This window comes from Falco naumanni, chromosome 4 (assembly GCF_017639655.2).
Source record: "Falco naumanni isolate bFalNau1 chromosome 4, bFalNau1.pat, whole genome shotgun sequence".
In the NCBI taxonomy this organism is placed as follows: Eukaryota; Metazoa; Chordata; class Aves; order Falconiformes; family Falconidae; genus Falco; species Falco naumanni.
In genome coordinates, this window is record NC_054057.1 from 25,616,113 (window position 1) to 25,635,642 (window position 19,530).

At 46.1% G+C, this 19,530-nt stretch overlaps 1 protein-coding gene across 3 annotated transcripts in view; it reads right to left on the reverse strand.

Moving 5' to 3' along the window:
* RAMP3 (receptor activity modifying protein 3) overlaps positions 1–17,367 on the reverse strand; it is a 61,554-nt gene extending 44,187 nt beyond the window's left edge. Inside the window, exon 1 of one of the 3 annotated variants that reach the window (XM_040592328.1) lies at positions 17,285–17,367. In XM_040592328.1, coding sequence (XP_040448262.1) covers positions 17,285–17,366 — 82 coding nt within the window. In that variant the 5' untranslated portion in view covers position 17,367. Of the gene's footprint in view, positions 1–11,420; positions 11,583–17,284 lie in introns of those variants that run through there. The other 2 variants (XM_040592330.1, XM_040592329.1) reach the window with 2 other exon arrangements.
* Between the last annotated feature and the right edge of the window lie 2,163 nt (positions 17,368–19,530).

The window sequence follows — 19,530 nt, forward strand, 5'->3', positions numbered from 1 at the left end:
GGATACAGCAGTTGTCACACAGACGTATAACCTCTAAACCAACCAGATCATAGCTCTTAATAATTTAGGATTACAGATAAATACGCTTCTAGCAAGGGGAAGTAAAAATCTTTTTTCACCCCCTAAACAACCTACACTTCTTCAGGTTCATTACAGCCTGGTGAGGTACTGCTGCTGCGGTCTCCATTTCACATCATCTGCAGAAATAATGACAGAACCAGCAAGGAATTTGTCTAAGGTCACCAGCAGGACCCAGCATCATGCTGACTGCACGGTGACCCAGCAGTCTGATGCCAAGACCGCTGTCTCACCACTACCACCTTCTCTCAGAAAATGTTCACCAAACCAACTGAAAAACATGATGAACCCTCTGCCTAAAAGATAATGATGAAATGCATCCACTGTGCAGTTTATGGGAAAGGTGCAGCAACAAATGAGGCAGCACAGTTCAGATTTATTCCTCCCAAAAGGCCAGACAGCTGGCAGTTACTGTGACACACACACACCCCCCAATCCACAGAAGAACTGTGACAGCCCCCGAAGATGTCACCCACATCCAGGACCTCAGTGTGGCACCACCACCTTATCACCTGGAAGCACATATCTGAGCTAATGGGCGCTTATTATCGTAACCCAGCTGCCTGTCACTAGTCAAAAAGGCAGGAAAGCAGAAAAGAAAATGTGATGTGACATAAGGTTTCCCTATAATAAGGAAACGTCAGGTCAGCACAATACTGACTTTACTCTATACCTATCTACCTGTGAATGACTGTCAAACACCAGTCCCCTGAGGCAAATAAGGACTACAATCTGCTCCTGTGGAGAAGCCTGAAAGAGACGTGATTTTTTTTTTTTTTAATAAACTTGGCAAAGGGAAATGACCCATGAAGGTTTCACAGACGAGGGTCACAGCACACTCCCTCCTGAGGAAGTGTTTAAACCCATGGGATACTTGAAGACATTAAAAGTTTCTTCTTCCTTTTGACAGGCAGAGCATTTAAATCAAGATACAGCCATCACAGATGGCCTGGGAAAATGGTATTTTCCTTTTCTGACAAGACAACAGTCCCCACCCTGCACATCCACCTTCTCTCGATGCTGCCTGTACTCCTCTCGCAGACTCATAATGCTGTTACATACTATGTTGAGGCATTGCATCAGCGTAATTTCAGTGTAGTCATGTTTTCAGTGATTTCTATGCCTACCATGAAACAGTAATTTGCCCTGACCCTTCACATATGGGTTGTTTTTCTTCGGCAGCCCAGCTTGCCTACCAATGCTCCGTATCTCTGGATATTCAACTACATGATCACATAATATTTCAAATGACACATTGCCATGACAAACTCACGAGAGCAATCAAACGCTAACAAAATCTCAGAGCCTCACTTGCTTACTTACACTACTATATAAAGTACCTGCTCGTCATAAGTGTGCGTGGCTCTTCACAACAGCATCCTTGGTCCAAGGAATAAACACAGAAAACAGAACCTTGCCAGCTGTTGCATGGCAGCATGATCCCTGCACACTGTGACTTTCCCTGGATGGATATCCACATAGGAAACTGCACAGCATCAGACTCTGGTATAGGAAATTACTTAGGCTGATCCTAGAGTAAATCCTGACTCTCAGTGGATCTGAGGAGCAGAACTGAACCTCAGAGGAGCACAAACGTCTTGTTACTTTAAGTTTTCTTTACCACCGTTAATAATCTCTACCCTGTTTTTCTTTCATGTCAGTATTTGATTAAGGAAATTTAAGAAGAGGGTAGTATGTCTGACCTTGCTTTCTCAACCAGCCCAAGACCAAAAGACATTTCAGTAACCGCACATCAGCAGCGCTCACGTTTACATAGGAAAACAAAGACTGTGCTTGAACTATGCCAGTTCACAAATATGGAAAACCAAAAAAAGTAAACATTGTACAGAAAAACTCTATTTCTTCCCAGGTTACGAGAATTGCTAGGGTGTGAAGAAGAAATCATTCATGCCTATTTGTGGAGCTAGGTTGAAACAGTGAACATGACCAGCCCTGAAGAAAAGGCTCCTGAGATCTTCGGATTTGCACATTTCTGAGCTCTGGGATGGCTGATCCATACCCTGGGGTCCCCAGCTGCACAGCCACCCTATTGTGGTCATTATCCAAACCTTCATCACAGAGGCTTTTTCTCAATATTTCACCCTATAAATAATAAAGAAAGCCTTCAATAATTTGAGAATAAAAGCTAAAGCTCCTTCTGGGTGTTACACAAATTAACACCTGCATAGAGCCAGTTGCAAAAAAAATGTATGTCCCACAATTAAAAAAAGCATCAGCACTAACTGTGTGTGACTGACTCCTCAGCCACCACTTCTCTTTCGTAACTGGAGGTGGAGGGTTGACCTTGGCTGGACATCAGGTGCCCACCCAGCTGCTCTATTATTCCCCCTCCTCCGCTGGGCAGGGCAGAGAAAAACTAATGGAGGCTCACAGGTCAAGATAAGAACAGGGAGATCACTCACCAACTACTATCATGGGCAAAATGGACGTGACTTGGGGAAATTAATCTAATTTATGGCAAATTAAAATAAGATTAGGATAATGAGAAATAAAACCAAATCTTAGAACACCTTTCCCCCACCCCTCCCTTCTTCCCAGGCTTAGCTTCACTCCTGATTTCTCTACCTCCTCCCCACAGAGTGGGTAGGGGGATGGGGAACGGGGGTTACGGCCAGTCCATCACACATCGTTGTCCCTCCCATGGGAGACAGTTCTCCATGAATTCCTCCGACATAAGTCCTTCCCGTGGGCTGCAGCTGTTCACACACTGCCCCAGCCCAGGCTCTTCTCTTCAGGGGGTCACAAGCCCTGCCAGAAAACCTGCCCCAGCAGGCTACCCGCTGGTCACAGCCCCCACCCTCTGCCCTGGGCTGCGGGGAGGAGCTGCTCCGCCCGGCCTCCTCCTGCCCCTGGGGCTGCAGGGCTGCGCCTCTCGCACCTCCTCACTCCTCTCTCCAGCTGCAGTTGTGCAGGTTTGGGGGGGAGGGGGGGGTTATCCCCTTAAATCCGCTGCCCCCGCGGCTGGTGGGCTCAGCCCTGGGTCCCCCCCAGGGCCGGCGGGCACGGGCTCCATCGGGCACGGGGGCAGCTTCCAGCAGCTTCTCACAGCAGCCACCCCAGTAGCCCACCACCACCACCACCTTCCCAGGCAAACCCAATACACCGGGACTCGAGTGAGTGCCGTTAGAGCTGGCTGTTTGGTTTTGCATAAAATCACGCCCCCTGCATTGCTACGGGAGCTTTTCAGCAACCCTGCACTGCTGCCCTGCGGAGCAGGCGAGGTGCTTCAACTCACCCTTGCTGAGAGAAGACAGCACTCCACACACCGCCAGCCACGCCACTGCATACCCAGATCTTTCAGCCCAAAAACCAGGAACTAAAATACAACTGTAGACATAATCTGAACACTGGTTATTCAGCATCGATCTATAGAACATATGGTTTTGTTCAGTTCAAACACCATCAGTGAAGCCGCAAAAAAGTTTCCCAAAATCTGCCTGCTTTCACCATCTCGGAGACATTCTTCTGGGGCTTAAGTTTTCCATGATTTTGTGCCATATGAACCGTTTTTCCCCCTAAAGACTGAGGAAAATCCTCCTTGGGATTTTGGAGTCACACAAGAAATCGGCAGAAAGAGGAGTAGGGAAGAATGAGGACTTCCCTCCCTCCCACTTTGCCAATGTGTCAACAATTCCTTTCTTCACAAACTTACACAGCTTTATTTTAAAACCCTGTGGAGTAATACACTCTAAGGCCAGAAGGAATCTCTCGTATCATTCTGTTCTACCCCTTTTGTAATACAAGGTAAAGAAAGTCTTCCAATAATTTCTGTATCAAGCCAGTAACATCTACTCAAATGACAGAATATTCTCGATAAATATTTCTAGGGTAGATACTGAGATCGCAAGTGATGGAGAATCTCCCACTCCCTACAGAAGGCGTTTATTTTTGACTGTTTCTGCCAACAATTTCTACTTCTTTGACAAGATTTTTTGTAATTCACTGCATGATAAAGTATGAAGTAGCTGGGAGGAAAAGAAAACCCAAATACGTCTAAGGCATACTCAGCATGCAACAGCAGCCAAAATCCTCACCAGACCAGTACAGGATCAAACATCCTCGTGGTGTTGCAATGCATATTCTACCCGTTCTCTACTGCCCCACCAGAAAAAAACACTTCAATTAAAACTCACTGAAAATACTGGGCTTAAAATGTTACGTTACCCCACAGAGGGTGATTCCCACCCCCACCCCATTATCAATAATATTTAATCAAATGCAAGAAAAAAGTATTAACATTTCTTTCCAACACCTTAAAATGCAGAAAGACAGGAAAACACAAATATTTTGAGGAGCTTAATTTTCCTTTGACCTTTCCTCACATTGCTCTGACCTTGCTGGTGTTTCTGGTTTACGCTAGAGCTAGTTAAATAGAAACCGAACCAATGGTTATTCCAGCAGCACTGCCTCTACTTCATCGCGCATCACCAAGTACCTTACAGTAGAACACTTCCTACACCAAACGTACCCCTGGAAGCATATTCAGCAACGACATCAGCTAACAGTGAAGTGCCACTTCCCTGAATGCAAATCCAGTCTAGGTCCACTGGTTGAAAATAAGTAAGGAGATTCCCATGATTTTTTAATATGATACATTGGGGGGGGGGGGGGGGGGGGGGGGGGGGGGGGGGATAGGGTTATAGGGGTGGTGATGTGATACGTTAAGACTTTGAGTTATCCTGAAGTATGCATTTTGCTTATTAAAAAAATACATACTGACCTGCTTTTCTAAAAATTGAATAGGAATAGAAGAGATTTCACACATACTGTATGACAATCAATGACTTCATGGAAATACTGGCTTTGAGCATCTCCTCATTGAAAGCCCAAACAAATTTGTTTTTCCGATTTCACTTGAACATGTAGGCTTAATGCTGTATCATAGGAAGTGTACATCACACATTGCTAAATACATTTAAAGAAACCTAATATTAAATTGGACAAGTTATGTTCTTGATACCTGGAGATCCTTGAGGAGTAAAGCTGGAACAGCTCATGAACTCCAGAGAAGTGGTAAGGCAGCATAATGCTTTCAGCCACTTGCCAAAAACAAACATGAAGAGAAAAACCGTTCCCCAGCCCCACGTGGCTACCAAGAGGCAAAGCCCTGATGCCAAAGCTGAGATATCCTTTGAGAAAAGGCCCCCCTCCACTCCAAAGCTGCAGAACATCTCTGGGTACCTCAGAGACAGCAGAGTCCCTTCGGATGCTGACACTAACTGCAAGCACCTGTGGCCTTTACACCACCCCACCAGGAGGACTCTTTCCTCACAGCCCTGCAGGTGTGCTCCAGTGCACAAGAGAGTGAGCAAGCGAGGGGACTACAGGCCAAAGCTAAAGTCCAAGAGCTTTAAAGTCCAAGTCTTGGAAGAAACCTGGAATTTGTGTCTTATTGATGAGCACTTGAATGACCTCAACAAGATGCTATTTCTGTCCCAGTATCTCCCCCATCTCTTCGCAATACCCTATGGCTGTGAACTCTCTTTTCATTTCTGCAGAAGGCAGGAGGGCACAGAGACCCAGAGCTGCACACCCTATCAAATCTCAAACTGCGTATTTTGTGACAACGCTAATGCAAGAATATTTTTTAAAGATCAGAGTCTCTAGCATCAATCTCTGAGCAGAAAGGAATGCAAAAGAAATCTGTCACTTCCAACACTTGGAAACAACACTCTGAATTCCCCTAAGAAGTGACAGTCATTACTGGCCAACGGGAATTAGAATATTTCTTCTCAGACAGCCCACAGAATTTTTCCCCAGATCGCACTGTCCAAAATAAGGGAAAATTAGTCACATTTATTAGGGTGTGAAAAGAGTAAGACAGATGCTTTATTGCAGGGTGCGGTGCTTCTGCATAGTCCTTTGCTGAGTATCAGCTTAATCTGGTTCAAGGCAAGCAAGATGTGCTTTCGTCATTCCAGTGCTGTGCTAGGGCCCCAGCAGTGCCCATTACATCATCCTCTTCCGATCGGAGTCTCCTGGTCTCAGAGCAGAGGCACAGCGAGTGGCATCCCATCTGCAGAAGGCCATCAGGCTGGCTTCACAGGCCATCAGGCTGGCATCATGCAGACAAAATCCCATATGCCAGGGGGCAATGTGAGGCCACCAGCTGGTATGCAGGCATGCCCCTTGTTCAAGCCAATACGGTAGGTCACACCAAGCTGCTCTCAAGGTGAAGGCTGGCACCCTCTGTAGCCTTCGGACCATTTCTAACAGTGCCATCGCATTTTCTTTTAAAACCTTTAGAGAGGAACAAAGCTGTCTCCTTTTTTCAGACTGGTTTCAGGGAAGCAAGCATAGGAACAGAGATCAAACCTAAAAACTTCTGGAAAAGAAGGCTTCCTCCTGTTCAGCTTTCCTACTCCTTTGTTTCCTCATTCACACACATCTTCCTCCCAAATGACCGTTCTTCAGGCAGCTCTTAGGCTGGTGTACATATACACTCACATTAAAATAATGTCATTTTTTTAATTTATAATTTTCCATCTTATCTCAATGCAAGCCTGGCTGTGAAGAGACTCTTATTTTAGAAAAAAAGCACAGGCTGTTTTCATAAAAAACAAAATACTACACTTCTACACTTCTATTCTAAAATGAGATGGTTCATGTGACAGCTTCCACTAAAATCAAGAGGTGTGAATTAAAACAGGCTTCATTATGTTTGTGAAAATTAATCTCCTTACGAGCCCTAAATGAGAACAGTTTGCTTTCTTCATACCTCTCTGTCAAGCACTAATTTCAATAGTAAAGACGCAGGTGGTAGCAAATGGTGCTTTGTTAAGGACCCCCTTACCACATTTCTGTCCTTGGTAAGAAAAAAAGGAATTTGTTTCATTTGCCTCCAACTGAAGCCACTAATCATCTCTGTTGCCAGCAGAGAGGTGGGAGAAACTGAAACAACAAATGGTGCAAAAACCGCTGGTGCAGCAACGTTCACACAAACTGAATTGGCAAAACCTCCTCCAGTTCCCCTTGAGCCAGCCCAGCGGTTCCCAAGACCCTTTTCTTCAAATCTCGTGGTCTGTGCATATATGCACCTATAGCTACAGGTGCACATAAAGCACCTATAGAACTTGCCAGGCTCAATATAGACATCCAGCTTCACTTCACCGCCTCCGACAGTTTGCCTCACAGGTCTGAGTAAAACAAATGGAAAAGCTGAGCCCTCAGACCTCCAAGGTGTTTAAAACTCTACTGTTCAGGTGGGGACATCTTAGTAACTGAAGAGCAAGAGTTTACTACCTAAACAGTTTCCAGTGATGCCAAAACGGCACGAGTAACTGCTCAGAGACTAATTTTGTCTTTAAGCAGCAAAGGTATTTATTTCGTGCAACACTGGGGAGCTAGCCGATTCCCACCAGACAAACTAGCTCCAAAGTTTTCAGTGATAAGTCAGGTGTACAGTTTTCCTGAGAGGTTACAACATCTTTACATACATATTCATTTGATTTTGACACCCAATCATTCTATTCATAATAGGTGGGATCTAGGTGGAGTAAACCTTTCAACTCTTTGTTCAGCCATTTCCTGACTCAAGGTCTCCTTGTCTCCTTATCTCCTTCAGGTGCCCACCTTATCTTTTCTAATTATTCAGAGTACATTCCTTACTTTAACATCGTCAGTGGAACCTTTTCTTATTCAGAGTACTTCTCTAACTATTCAGAGCACATTCCTTTAATGTCTCAGTGGAACCTTTTCTAATTATTCAGAGTACATTCCTTTCTCAGCACAAGCAGAGCATCACCCAGAGCATTGTACCAAACTCGTCCTGACTAATCTTTTTAAGACCTTGCTTTGTTCCACCAGGATTGGACCTCATCGGTGTAAATCAGGTTCAGAAAGGCCATTTTCCTCCTTCCCACCTCCAGTCCAGAGTCACCTCGGGCCAGCGCGTGCCATCCCCGCGGGTCGCGGGGACCGGGGCCGCGGCGGTGGCATCTGCTGCTCGGTGCTGCCCCCTGCAGTCCGCTGGCTGCCACCACAGGCGGTCGGGCTGGGACAGCAACGCCGTCACCGCCCTGCCAAGGGCACTTACCACCGACCCCTCCTGTGGTACCTGCACACCTCGGGAAAAGGGCAACACCTTCCCGAACAAGGACTCGGGAGACACAGGCCAGGTGAGGGATGGTAGGGAGGATACTGGGTCCGACAGCAGGTTGAACCAGAGGTTGCATTTACACTGACACTTTGCTTTCAGGATAAGTATCCATGGGGTCTGCTGCCTGCCTTTCCGTTCACCTAGCGTTGGAAATCATGTCTTTAGAAAGCATAACACTGTTTTAATAGAGAAGGTTTTTTTGTCAAAACTCTTCAGTCCGTCTCAGAAGTCTGATGTTCTGCTTTTTGCAAAGCTTTATTTGTTTTGCACGCACACCCGCCTGGGTCTATTAAATTCAGAACTCCTACAACCGTTTTCCTTTTCTTCCTTCCACCCTTTGCAGCTGCAGAACAGCATGATATATTCATAAGCAAATAAGGGGAAAAAACTTGATTTGGTCTGCAAACTTTAACCCAATAAAATTGTTTCCTTTTGGGGCTTTTTTTCCCCCTCATTAGAAACCAAACTCTCCAGGAGTTAGGGATGCCATGTTCCACGCAAGGGGGGCACAGGACCTGGCAGAATTCAGGCTTTAATACACAGCTTTTTCATTATTGTTTGCAGGGTGAGGTATGGTCTTTAAAATAGAAAGTAAGAACGCAAGCCTGGAGCCAGGCTCTGTTCCCAGCTTTCCAAGTGTCCAGTCGTCCACCTCTGGCCAAAATGCTAAGCTTCCCTAACGGCTGAGAAACAGCGTTATGAAATGCAACCAGCTCTAGACAGTCTTTGAAACCTACATAGGAAAACTGCTCCACATATGAATCACATCATCTCTCTGTATGTGCATACATACATATACTGAGAAAGATTCCTCCAGAATTCAAAAAAATACCCAGCTTGTCTCTGGTAGCATCTTCCAACTCATATACAAATAGCATCATTGAAATGCAGGCATTATACAAAGAATAAAGGAGCAAACGTTTGGACAGGGATGCCAAAACCACAACTTGTATAGAAAACCTACTTAGTCTGTTAAAAGTCTTGATCTATGCCTTAAGTTTCTCCTTGCCTCAGTTTCCATACATAGAAGTGAAATAAAAGCATGTGGTATTACAGTAAATATATCATTATCTCTGAGGCACTTACATCCTGCAGTAAGTGGGCATCTTCTAAGTACCTACAGCTCTGCTAAGCAGAGAACTGAGGATTTCACCTGACAGCTGGCATTTCCAGCTCTCCATCTCACCCCGTTCTGGATGTTATCAGCACTTCATAAGGTAAACAGTACGGGTGACATGCCCCTGTACCAGGTACCTCAGTTCACACATTCTTTCACTTCCAATACACACACACACCCCCTTACAGCACATCGACCTTCTATAACCACTGAGCTTCCAGAGAGCAAACACGCTGCCTTTTTTGCCATCCTGGCTAAGAAGGGAGAACACAGCAGATGGTTCTACGTAGTGAGAACGTGTCAAGAGCCCTCAGCAGAAAGATACACAGCAAGCAGCAGCCTGAGGTTACAGAAGTACTGTCCTGCTCCCCACCCAGGCAGGCTTCCCACTGGATTCAGTGGGAACTAACACTGAGGGATCCTGGCCAGAGTTTTAATTTAATGAGAGAGGTCACAGGTCTCTGGTTAATCAAAAGAAGCCATTAGGGAAAAGGGAAGAAAGTACACTCAAGTCAAGTAAAAATCCTTCCAAAATAACTGACATGAAAAGCATGCTTGTATTACTTCAAGAACTTTGGTTTTCCACCACTTAAGGCTTTCCCTAATAAAAACCTCAATTTCATTTTCAGGGCTTTTCTACTAGGAAATTAGTCTAATTTCATTAGTTCTTGATTATATCTTTCCTTTCCAATTCCAAGAAAAAGTAACGCATTATCAATTAACAGATATCCTTAACGTCTTTTTTTTTTTGGGGGGGGGTGGGGTGGGGGTGTAAATTCTATTAAGAAAGCAACTAGCACAGTCAAAAGTGTCTGGCACAACAGATTTACCTATGTCTCTCTGGTGAAAAATGTCTTTTGGTAGCTTTCTGAGCCACAGGGACATAGTCCTTCACACTCCACTCACCCTCTGAAAGCAAATCTCCAGGAAGCAATTTTGCTTCGTAAAAGTCCCAGTAACATCAGGCCATCTCACCACCCAAAAGGACCTCTGCCTGCTTCCCTGCGTTCAGGAGCGCACAAATCCTTTATGTAGCAAGACAGGTGTTGGCCATTTATTTTATTCCTTTGCAGCTGGAAAATAACAAAAAATCTGAGCAATTAAGGTGAGATTTCAGCAGTCCTCAAGCCACAGAGAATCAGAAAATTGATGCTTTTGGCATGTCACTCTTGACAGACCAGGTAAAGGTGATGCTACTAAGCACCATCGCCAAAACTATCCCTTTATTTTTGGGTCTTTTCATAGAAAGATGTCCAGTGTTTACCAGTTTTGCACGTTGCAAAGGGCATAAAGATAGCAAACAAAGTTATAAAGTCCTCAGATAAACCTTCTAAACCTACGAGGTCTGATCTTCTTCTCCACTATCTGGGACCACGGAGAATTAACTACACCGCTGCATTCCCTGGGGAATGAAGGAGATGCGAGCTGACCTCTCCCAGCAACTTCTGCCTGGACTGCAGCACGTAAACTCCAGCAGCCCTAAGGCAAGCTACCTGACGGGGTGGGGGGAAGGGCTAAAAAAAGGGGGGTTCTAGCAGCAGAGTTACTGTTATATTAAAAGCTGAGGGATACCAGCACTTCTACAACTCGCCGGATTCTAACCCAACCGCTCCACCGGGAAGCGGCCGCTGCCCTGCAGCCGAAACCCTTCCCGGGAGCCGAAGCTTGCCGCCCGGGGCGGGTTTGGGGGGCCTCGCTGGTGTCGGCACTTGGTGCGAGCGTTTTTGCCGGGGGGCTGCGCGCCCTGTGCCGTGCCTCGGGGTCCCCCCCGGCGGGGGGAGGCTGGCGGTGGGGATGCTGCGCCGAACGGAGAGCCCGGAGGGGAGGGGGGGGGGAGGCACACAGAGACACAGCAATCCCCCCGCAGCCCCCGAGCCCTGCCCTGCCCGCCCGCTCCCCAGAAGGACCCCCGAAGCAAATCTCCCTCCGCAAGAGATGCTCTTGCCAAGTGGGGGGATGCGGAGGGCCAGCTGCCGCCTCGCCCCGAGTTCGCCCCCACGCCCCGGCAGAAGCCGCTGCCCGCTGGGGCCATGCACACGCCGCGAGGATGCTCGGCCGGTCCCGCCGCCTCGGACGAGGCAGCCGCCAGGACCCCCCGCCACTTACCCCACAGCAGCAGGACGGGGAGCTGCCGCCGGCGGCAGCCCGGCGCCTCCATCCCGGCGCGGAGGGGCCGCGGGGGTCGCAGCCCGCATGGGGCGGCCGCTCCGCAGCCGCGCAAGGCCCGAGCCCGCCTCAGCCCCCGCCCCCGCGGAGGCTCCTCTTCACGCCGCGGCGGCCGGGCCGGCCCCGGGCGGCGGCGGGGGCGGGCACGGGGGGAGCGGCGCTCCCGCCCCCGGGTGCTCCCGGCGCTGGGGCGGGCTGCGCCGGGCGGGGGCGGGGGGGCTGTGCCCCGAGCGAGGGTCTGCCGCGGGGGGAGGGGGGGGGCTGCGACGGGCGGGGGCGGGAGCAGGCTGTGCCCCGGGCGGGGGGCGCTGCCGCGGGGGGTGAGCCCCGGGCGGGGAGCTGCCGCGGCGTGAGGGGGGATGCTGCGCCGGGCGGGGGCGATGCCGAGGGTAAGCCCTGGGCGGGGGGGCTGCCGCGGAGCTGGGGGGGGCTGCGGCGGAGGGAGGCCTGGGCGGGGGCTGCCGCGAAGTCGGGGGGCTGCGCCGGGCAGGGGGGATGCCCCGGGCGAGGGGGCTGGGGGGTGAGTGGGTTACGCGTGGGAAGCGGATGCACGTTTGCGTGTGAGTGAGTGTGCGCGTGCACGTGTGTCCCTGCCAGGGCAGCCATGGCTCCCGGCCCTCCGCAAGCCACATCGAGGGGGATGTCTGTCCAACCCACGGGCCGTGGGGGCCTTGGGCTGTCCCCCACCCACGGGGAAGGTTCCGGTCCCAGGGAGGCTCGGGGCCTTGGGAGACAGCGCAGCCTCTGTCACTTCTGCCACAGCGTGTCGGGGTGGGGGGCACCTGTGTAGCCCACCCACAGCCATGGGGCACCCCAGTTCTGCAGACACAATGTGTTTTTATGTTGCCTTTCCACCTCCGCGTGGCTCTGTGCAGAGGATGGTACGGCTCCTGATTTTCATCGGTATTTAGAAGCTGTGTTCCTGGAGCAATTGCTCTAGGAAATCAGCGTCTCCAGCATGATACACCAGACTGAGAAGCTGCTAAAGAAGCCTTTCCTTCGCTAAAAATAATTGTACTGCTCAGTAGTAAAGAGCCAGAAAGTTTCTAGGCACATGGACACTCAACCTAAGTAACTGCCTTTCGGTAGCACATTAAATCACCACCATCGTTAAAGGTCAAAGGCACCACAAAACTTGAAACTCCAAAAAGATTCTCATGCCCCACACAAGAACAACAGGTACTTTCATTGATCTGTCAGGTTGTTCTCACTGACTTCACACACTTGCATAGCATGGTGCTTTGCTGAGTGTGAGACCACAGCACCACACGCGGCGCGTGCCTCTGGAGGCGAACCCTCAGCACACAAACTCCATCGGATTTCTGCTGTTATCTGGGCTGAAGGAAAACTTGGGAAACGACAGAACGGGCTGGGAATCCGCAGTGTTGAAATAGCTCTGCAGATGTTTAAGCGTGTCAGTTAGAATGAACCTCCTGACATTTGTGTGCCGCTTTTTCCTCTTAGCTGAAAGCAAATCCTGTAAAATACCATAAATCATAAATAAACCATTGCTCAAGGAGATCACCCTTCAGCGAAGGTGCTGCCGCTTCTGCTTTGCAAGGAGCATTTGCAAACTGCCCCTGCCAGGAGGAACCACAGGGAAGTGACAAGCGTGAAGGCGCATACGCCGCAGACTTGCTGCAGCATCCTTCCCAACAGCAAGATCTTGACTTCCCTCATAAAATCTGTTCCTGGCAATATCTGAGGCTACAATTAGTATTTCTGACAATTTGGACTAACCTTCAGGAGGGTTAGGACATATTGTGCTTTATATGCAATATTATACATTAAACAATATACAGTATATTATACAATATGCAGTATACAGGCCACATTTTTTGTCACATAGTATGTGGAGATAATTGTGACAGTTTTCCTGTACATCTTTCTTATTTGTTTTCTTCACCTCTTTCAGATGCGAAACATCTTAAAATGTTGTAAGATCTTAAAAATTAGTGTGACTGCTTCCAACTATCAAGATTCAGCAAGCGCTTCCCAGCTCATGCTTGCAGCAGGCGGTGTAAGAGTGCAAACAGGATCTCAGAGGTAGAACAATAGCTACAATGTATAGGTAAATGCAGTAATTTAGAGTGTTGTGTGGAATCACAAGCCAGCTATGTGAGGTCATATCTTCAGCAATGACCTAAAATGATTCACAGGTGTAGCAGAACAAAACTGTCACAGCATTAGAACCATCAGCAAGAGGCAACTTTGGCTGTTTGAAGGTTTTCATCAAGGCTGCCTCTCCCCGTGTTGCAATAATGCCAATAAATTTACCTCAGAAAGGCTGTGAACATTTTTATTCTGCAAATCTGCCTTAGTAGCATCACGTCTCTGTACCAGCAGTAGAAATATGATTCACCTTCAAATAAGAAATGCTGTTAAGTGGCCTTTGCTGTGCCACTGAATCCCAGCCCCAACAATGTGCAGTAACAATAACCTCAAAACCACAGTCTGGTGTAATTTCCAAACATACAGCCTCCAGAGACCGCCCAAACGACCACACAAACCCCTTTCCAGGTACCCTGCGGACAGTGCTGCAATCACAGTACTTCAGGCAGTGTTTTAGAATCCTTAAATCTGCTGATAAGCCACTGACTAAAAATAAATAAATAAATAAATAAATTATAGCAATAGACAGGTAGGTAGTTGTTTCAGTATGGGAAGCTCCCAAGGAGTCTGAGATGGGAAGGGATGGAAGGAGTCAAGCCAACCAGGACAGGTATTGTCATGAGCACTAGATTGTTGAGAGCGGTGCAAGATAAGATAATAAACTCTCCTGCTCCAGCAGTTAAACAGATCTGACAGAAACTAAAATTAATAAAATCAATTAATAAAAAGCTGAAGACTTTACACTCTGGGAAGCAACATTGCCTTTCCTTGTCGTCTCAAGTATCGGCCTGGATAGAGCAGAGAGGCCTTGCCCAGTGTTGGCTGATGAGTTTTCTTCTCCTTTTCCTAGCACAGCAATTTTGGATAAGATTTTAAAACCATGTTTCAATGGGATTGCTTGCTGGAGTGAAGTTTGGAAAAGTAGTTTCAGTTCATCTGTGGTTTTAAACTGAACTAGGTCATCTTTCTCGTTCAGTGCTGCTTAGAAGCATGACTTTCCTGCTCCAGAAATTTAAAAATCTAAAAGGCATCTGCAGGTCATTAAAATAATTTCCTCTTTTATATTCTGCTTGCATAATTGCACACAAATCTTTTCTCCTGTCTTTTTACCATCAATATAGGAAATGTATAAACATGCTAAAAAAATCGTAGTTAAAAAAAGGGCTACTTCCTGTGATTCAGAGGTCACACTGTGATACATTGACTGCACGTAAAAGCCAAATTGGTTTTAAGTCAGTCAAATTTGATGAGTTGAAACTCTTTATGCCTATATTACCTGAACCAAAGGGTGAAGGAAAAAGGACACTTTTCTATGTAAAGATCTTTTTTTGTTTTTACATAAGAGATACATACATGGATTAGTGAAGCGCACAAGTATTTTGCCAGCCTTTTAAAACTTTGGTTATTAAGCTGTGTCTGGATGTGCTCTGTGATTTAAGCAGGGTTCTTGTGTCCAGAGCAAATATCTAAGTTTCAAACTGCACGGTTTCAGAGGTGCTGAGCTGTGAGTGTGCAGCACCTCTAAGACCATTTCATTTTGCATACCTAGCTGTGACCCGACAGCCTTCCCATGGGCACAGCATGCAGGCTATGTCTGAAGCAGCCAGAACACTCACTTTGTTTCCATACTAGCTTCTAGTCCAGTAAATGGTCCTGATGCAAAAGAAATTCAAGCTACTTCTGTATCCTGCACCACCAACACCAATACCTACAACTAATAGAAAAGGTTCCGCAAGTGGCGCGATGGAGGCCAAAGGAAAGCAGACAGGGCTCACGGGAGAATGGCAAATGCCATCTCCCCTCTCTGCTGGAGGGATGCTCCCCAGGCAGGGGCCCTCCACCAAGACACCCACCCCTTATTTTTACAGCTGGCAGTACAAAAGGCTCTCATCAAAGGACCCAAGGGCCAATCTGTAAGAGCTGGGATGTCTTGCTGATTCCCAGCTGGTTTTCTTGGGATTCCCAAGGCTGCTGGTGACAGTATGTCATACACGTCGTGGTCTTCTCTTCCTGTTGTGTGTGGCTGTTCTTCTTTTTCCACACCAGGCAGAAGCTTTAGTGCAGCAGAAAGCCTTTGTCATTTGACTCAGGCATGGGAAAAAAATCATGCCCTCATTTTTAATGTAAATATTAACAAAATGCACACAACGCTTTATTCCTTCTAGACTAAATAAAGTCATAAATCATGTATGGGTTTTTAAACACTTCACTGTCAGTTATGTTCTAGAGACCCTGAATTTTTGCTCAGAAAATGCATTTATTTTGTTTATGATAGGCTGTCTGAGTAGTCTGGGAAATGCCAGCACGGGAATATGTAGATGTCTCCATACATAGCTGTGTCTCTGAGAAAGAGCTCAGCTTGGAAAATCGAGGAGAAAGGTGCAAGAAGAGAGATGAAAACACACGCCTGTATTTTTTCTTCCTAGAAATAGTAACACTGTCCAAATTTCTCTTCATACAAAATCTTACAGAGCTGAAGGCTGAAATCTTACAGCACCGAGTTGCCGATACTCTTGCAGCCATCTGAAGGGATATTCAACGATTATTTCATAACCTTTGAAATTCAGCTGACCCCACAAGCCTGGGGAGGCAGCACATGGTGCCGACACACACCTACCTGCGGCAGATCAGCAGAGCCTGATAGTGTTTGGGCTGAGCCCGGGATTTCTGATTCCACGTGTGGGCTCTGATCAGTGCGATTATGAACCACCCAGCATCTCCTTAGCATGAAAACAGACTAATTGCCCTTTTTAGGTGCATGAAAGACTGGCTTTAGGGCTGAGCAAGACAGATGCTAGGACACTTCGTGGAAGGGAAATTCCATAAGTTTCCATTCCATGGAAAAATGTGGCACTACATAAAATGGAAAATATTGCCACAATAAATAAAAGGTTATTTGGAGGCACAAAATGAGTGCAGTGCATTACAGTTTCCCTAATTCCCACAATAGTTCTCCTTCTAAAGTAAAATAGGAAATTGTAAAAAATATGTTTTCATTAAGATTGAGTTCAACCTGCTATTAGATTCAGTTAGATTTCTACCATAATAAATCATCCTTTTTTAATCTTGTCATCCTCACAGCCCCAAGGCAACCCCAGTTCATGCACAGATCACTTACACCTCTTCCCATGGACACATCTCACAGTGTTTGCTACAAATTGTAAAAAATGTGAACACAGGCACAAAAATTGCCTGGGGGTGTTGTACTTGGCCAATTTCCTTTGCAGCGTGATGGGGCAGGGCTCCAGCTCCCATTACTTGAGAAGACCCGGAGAGCTTCCCCAGCATCACACATTCGCTTTACTAGTGCCAGTGCCCTCCCCCTGACCGACAAGTGATGCACAGTGAATACTTTTACTCCTTCATGGGAAATTTGGAGAAAATTCATTGGCAGTGTGCCTAAAGCACATCACTGAGCATCACTGCTACTGGAAAAGGGGAAGGGAGGAAAGAAAGGTGATGTGTCAGAGACACATCATTGCTTGTGTTTTCCGTCACTGCCGTAGATCTTTCCAGGGATCTCAATGAATCGATTCAGGAGGTTTTTTTCACCCTTTCAGCACTTACTTCATAAGCCTTGCAATACCCTCCAAATGACTTCAGTAAAGGAGATCAATCATTTCCCCTACGTAGCAATGAAACTTCTGTTTGCATTTACAATTAAAAGGTTTAACTGAATTGATTGCACTTACAGAAAAGATGGCATCTGCTCACATTCTGCTGACCCCAACTGACAGAGAGTAGCTCCATGTGCCAAGTGACTGTAGCTCTCATTTGAGAAAATGACGCATCTCAAACATCTGGAGCGGCATAAAAATAAGAACAGGACATGGGTGGGAACAGGGAGTTAAAGATTTATCTTGGTAGCACTTGCCATCTTCACCCTACATCAAACAGCAGCATATGCTGCTGAGACGGGTGTGCTCAACCTCTGATTCACTGAGAATTAACCTACATTTTAAGGAAATTCCAGCTATTATTAAGAAAAGTGTGTGTTTATAGATTAGTTACATGAAATCATATCCATCCTCAAATAAAAGTATAAAGAATAGAAGATTCTCTTCATATGTTCACTGTTTAAGAAAAGTTTTATTCTCCATAAAGTTACCTTTAACAAAATACCTAGCCCTTCATATTAAATTGATTTGCTGTAAAAATCTCCCACTGTTTTTAATGCTAGTAGCACAATGTTCTGCATCTCGTGGAAGTCTCAGTGAAATTTTACACAGGGTCTCTTCTTACTGTTGCTCCTTTTTGTTTTCGGCTTGGAAGAAACAACAAAATGAGATAGCAATAGTCCCTATAACAAGTTAAATTTACCAGACACTAAATTGTTCCATGGAAAGGACAACAACTAATACAGATGAGCACAAATACTTTAAATAACTTAGATTAACTGAGATAGGCAGCTATTTTGTTGGTAGGTACAAATGTAAAATATTCCAAAGGCAAGCTATCTTTACCATTGTCTCCTGAGATTTCTAAATCAGAGGAAGGATGTGAGTAAGTGGATGACAGCACAGCAGGTGGTGTACCACCGGCACGCATGCACATTCACCATCTCCATCTACTATATCAGCTGGTTGATTAATTAGTTGCAGCTCAATGATTTCAGGTGAAATTTACTGCTTGATGTTCGTGAGGATAATGGGAATATTTGATGCAAAGCCCAGTGTAAAAAGTACAGTGCTGCACTAGGGGAAGCAAGAGGTATCAGAAAATATGAAATCTCTCAAGATTTAAAGTTCACAGTAAAGCCAAACAGTGTTAAACAAGTGCAAGGTGTTTTTTGCACTGCTGTTGCATGTCGTTTGCCTCAATCATCCATCAGAGCTTTAAATAAATGGGAGTTTCCAAACAGAATAACCTGAAACAAAAATATAATTATATACCCTTAAAAGTGTTCAAAGCGTGTATTGGGGTGTGTATGTAGAAAAAGGCATAAATATTTAACCAAAAACATATACCTGTGCACAACATCAATTAGACATGTACTTTTAAAAGACAGTATTACACCTTCAAATATTTTCAGCTTGCTCTGTCTTATGCATGTCCCCTAACTGTTCCTCTATTGGAATAAAATTCATTTTTTGCCTACTCTTCAGAATATTGCTATTCTAATTCTGAACAAAATAAATGCCTACAATTGAGTTTATGAGGAAAGCTGTGTTCATGGGCTGAGACAGGAATTTCATTTCTTAAAGGAATACATTTTCTTTAACAGATACAACATTTCTTCCTTTCCTGGAAGAAATTTAAAAAAAAAAAAAAAAAAAAAAGAGAGAGAGATATAAAAGATCATACTTTGCTGAACAACTTTTCTTTCATTTATCTGTTTCACTGAGTAGGAAATCAGCATTTTGGGTAGCTTTGTGACGTGGGCTCAGAAAGTCTGAGCATGACTGTTCCTTAGGTGAACATTTCCATGGATTTACATTAAATTGGTCTGCGTAAGGGGTGGGCACAGAGGTTTCCAGCAGTAATAACATACAGATTTACTTCTCTCAATTAATTTGTTCTGGAACCTCTCAAATACTGATTGACAGAAGGGCTTCCATTAAAGTAAACTTCAAAAGATGCTGATCTTCCTTAATGAACTATAGAAAAAAGTGCTGTCATAAAATCATGGAATGGTTCAGCTTAGAAGGGACCTGAAAGACCATCAAGCTCCCACCCCCCTGCCCAGGGCAAGGACACCTCCCACCAGCCCAGGCTGCTCCCAGCCCCGTCCAGCCTGGCCTTGGGCACTGCCAGGGATGGGGCACCCACAGCTGCTCTGGGCAGCCTGTGCCCGCGCCTCGCTGCCCTCACAGGAAAGAATTTCTTCCTTATATCTAATCTAAATCTCCTCTCTTTCAGTTTAAAGCCATTCCCCCTTGTCCTGTCACTACACGCCCTTGTAAAAAAAGTCCCTCTCCAGCTTTCTTGTAGGTCCCCT